General features: G+C 34.1%; 1 protein-coding gene across 1 annotated transcript; it reads right to left on the reverse strand.

Moving 5' to 3' along the window:
* Positions 1-202: 202 nt before the first annotated feature.
* LOC147490159 (uncharacterized) lies at positions 203-1,829 on the reverse strand. Its single transcript, XM_086573198.1, has 2 exons — positions 1,761-1,829; positions 203-1,675 (listed from the first exon to the last, which is right to left on the reverse strand). Exon 2 carries the CDS (start codon positions 1,596-1,598, stop codon positions 330-332), a length of 1,269 nt encoding a protein of 422 aa, XP_086429324.1. The 5' UTR covers positions 1,599-1,675; positions 1,761-1,829; the 3' UTR covers positions 203-329.
* Between the last annotated feature and the right edge of the window lie 953 nt (positions 1,830-2,782).

Consider the following 2,782-nt stretch of genomic DNA (forward strand, 5'->3'; position numbering starts at 1 on the left):
ATTCCTCAATTAACCAGGAAGACCAATTTGTAATCAAATAATACTTCCTAAAATCTCCTTTCTTGTAGTTGTTGTGAAGATAGAAATCAAATGAGTTCTGAATATAAGCTCATTTCATTATGGTGCTACTAAACATCTTTGAAGGAAGAAGTGTGTTTATCACACTATCAACAGTAATCTCCAGCAAAACACAAATAAAGCATTGTCTATCAACTTTGGTTTTCATGAAACAGGAATTATACTATTTCTTCATTACATTTAAGTACGTTGGTACTTTACAATATTATATTGTCTAAATCAAAAGAAAATAGAAATTTAGCAAGTAAAACTCACACTGAAGATATTTTGCCTAAACTTTCATCTTTGCACCGCCTCTGATCAACAACCATGGACTCAAACACTTCCAAGAGATTCTCCAACTCCTGGCAATCATTCCCAAGTGCTTTCATGGCACACACAATACTCTCAATGGTGGATAAACATCCAATCTTAGGTTGCTGTCTCACTTCACTATACAAGCTGGCCTTGTTTACATCTAGTTTTAAGTGTGGTAACAACTTCAACCATGGATTCTCATGGTACATTCTTTTTGCCTTCGACCAAGTACCATCCAAAACAATCAAATTCTTCACTTCAAAATCAACGTCCTCTAATTTAATTGATTTATTTGTCGGGAAAAGTAGAGCAGTTCCGGGAGGAACTACAATTTTGTACTCTTCATTCTCTTCATATTCACCATCCAACTGATTTTTCAGAAATCTTTTCACAACAAACCCATTAGATATGACATCTTGTGCAATTTGGGAAGCTAACAGCTGATCAAAGTTGGGTTTCTCAGAACTCTTTCCAAGAGTACGTATACTCATAAGGGAACAGGTGAAACCACATTTTGTAATGGTGGCAGAGATGTCATATTGTTCTTCACCTATTGGTTTCATTACAATAGCTTCTTTGGTATCCGATATTGTCTGCATTGTAGTTAAAGCAGAACCCAAATCAGCAAAACCACTCTCACCTCTTCTTTCTTTATCTACAACTGGGTCGTCGCCACCAAATGAGACTGGAATCCGCACACAGTTTTTCCCATTCTTTTCATCAACAACATCATTCACAAAACTGTCCGTAGTATTGACACCAGCTTTCTTCTTTTCTCCAAATCCTTGACTAGGCTCAAAATCCAATATTTTCTCATTGTTTCTAGAAATGTCAACATGGGTAACGTACTTGTCACACGCATTTCCAGCATCGGACTCAAAAATTGGTTCTTGGGGTACTCCATTACAACCAATATCTACCAACTCATTCTTGTCATTAGTCCTCTCTCCGACCGAACCCAATGTGAGCAACTTAATAAGAAACTTAGCTTCAAAATGAACATCAGAACAAGTAGCTATATTAACATTCTTCAACCCTAACCTAACAATTCTAGTTGAATTAAGAGGGTGGTTCTTCTCATGATCATGTTGAAGAACCGTAACGGCAATATGATTATCGTATACTGGAGATTTAAATCGAGAACAAAGACAAACACGAATCGGTTTGGCACAACTAGGACAAATTGGTCTCTTTTTTGTTAAAGGAGTTTCCACAGTTCCCATTTCTAAGCCAAAATTTCCACAACAAAGATTGAATCTTTTTCGTTGTGTAAAACTTAGGGTGTGAATGAATTGAGCTCCTGCATGAAAAATTAATGGCATTTGATGAATTTGTCAGTTAATTAAACCCTAATTTTAGAACGGTTAAATTGAAAAGGGACTTACCTTAACCTTTTCGTAGAAACTCCAACAACAAAAACAGAGGCAGGAAATATATAAATGAAACCCTAGTTTTTATGATGCTTTTTATATCTTATGGCGGGAAAAGTCACGTGATCTGTATGTTGTGGAATTTCAACACTTCATGTTTGGCATTTTTCGAAATTTTGTCGACAAGTCTAAGTTTCAGCGATGTGCTCATGTGACCAACTTTGTAATTCTATTTCCATTCGTTCGTGGTATTGACCAAGGACCAAAATATCGCCGATATATATTGATATTTTGGTACACTGATATCGATATTTTCGATATATATATCTACTGAATATAGAACTCTTTTTTTCCCGATATATATTGGAATTTCCGATATAACGATATATATCGACCGATATATCCAATATAAATTGTTGACTTTGACCAAATATTGTTGACTTTGACCGATATATTATCGATATTTCTGATATAATAGACGATATTTCCAATATAATCGACGATATTTCTTATATATCGACATACAAAACAAAATTTTGACTAGTCACAAAAAAAATTGATATATCCGATATTTTCAATATATCCAATATATATCGGTTTTTGGATACACCGATATATTCATCGATATCGATATTTTGGGCCTTGGTATTAACACACTACTTTATGGGATTGCCACCCTTTTGACTAATTCCAAAATATTCGCATCCCTCTATTAATCACATAAAAACCACCCATGATAAGAAGTTGCCGCGAGATCCCATATTCCACGGAAAGTTGTTGCTGTGGGTCTTTTTTTGTTTTAATTTTTTTTTAATAACCACCGTAAAAAAAAGTTAGTTGCCGCGATATGATTGTATTCACTAAAATAGATTATTTGTTTGTGTTAATTATCAAAACTCTTCTTCATTAATTTGATCACAAATTTTTCTTATAGCATATGAAAAATATTTGCCGCAAGATAGCAAAATTATGTCTCGATTATTTTTTTCCTCCTATAGTTTTGGTGTTATTCATAGAGTGTATAAATAAACTTTAAA

This window comes from Coptis chinensis, chromosome 7 (genome assembly GCF_015680905.1).
Source record: "Coptis chinensis isolate HL-2020 chromosome 7, ASM1568090v1, whole genome shotgun sequence".
Taxonomy (NCBI): Eukaryota; Viridiplantae; Streptophyta; class Magnoliopsida; order Ranunculales; family Ranunculaceae; genus Coptis; species Coptis chinensis.

What these genes read in the sequence shown, in the direction of transcription:
- LOC147490159 (XM_086573198.1), bottom strand. Translation starts at nt 1,598, where the DNA reads ATGGGAACTGTGGAAACTCCTTTAACAAAAAAGAGACCAATTTGTCCT.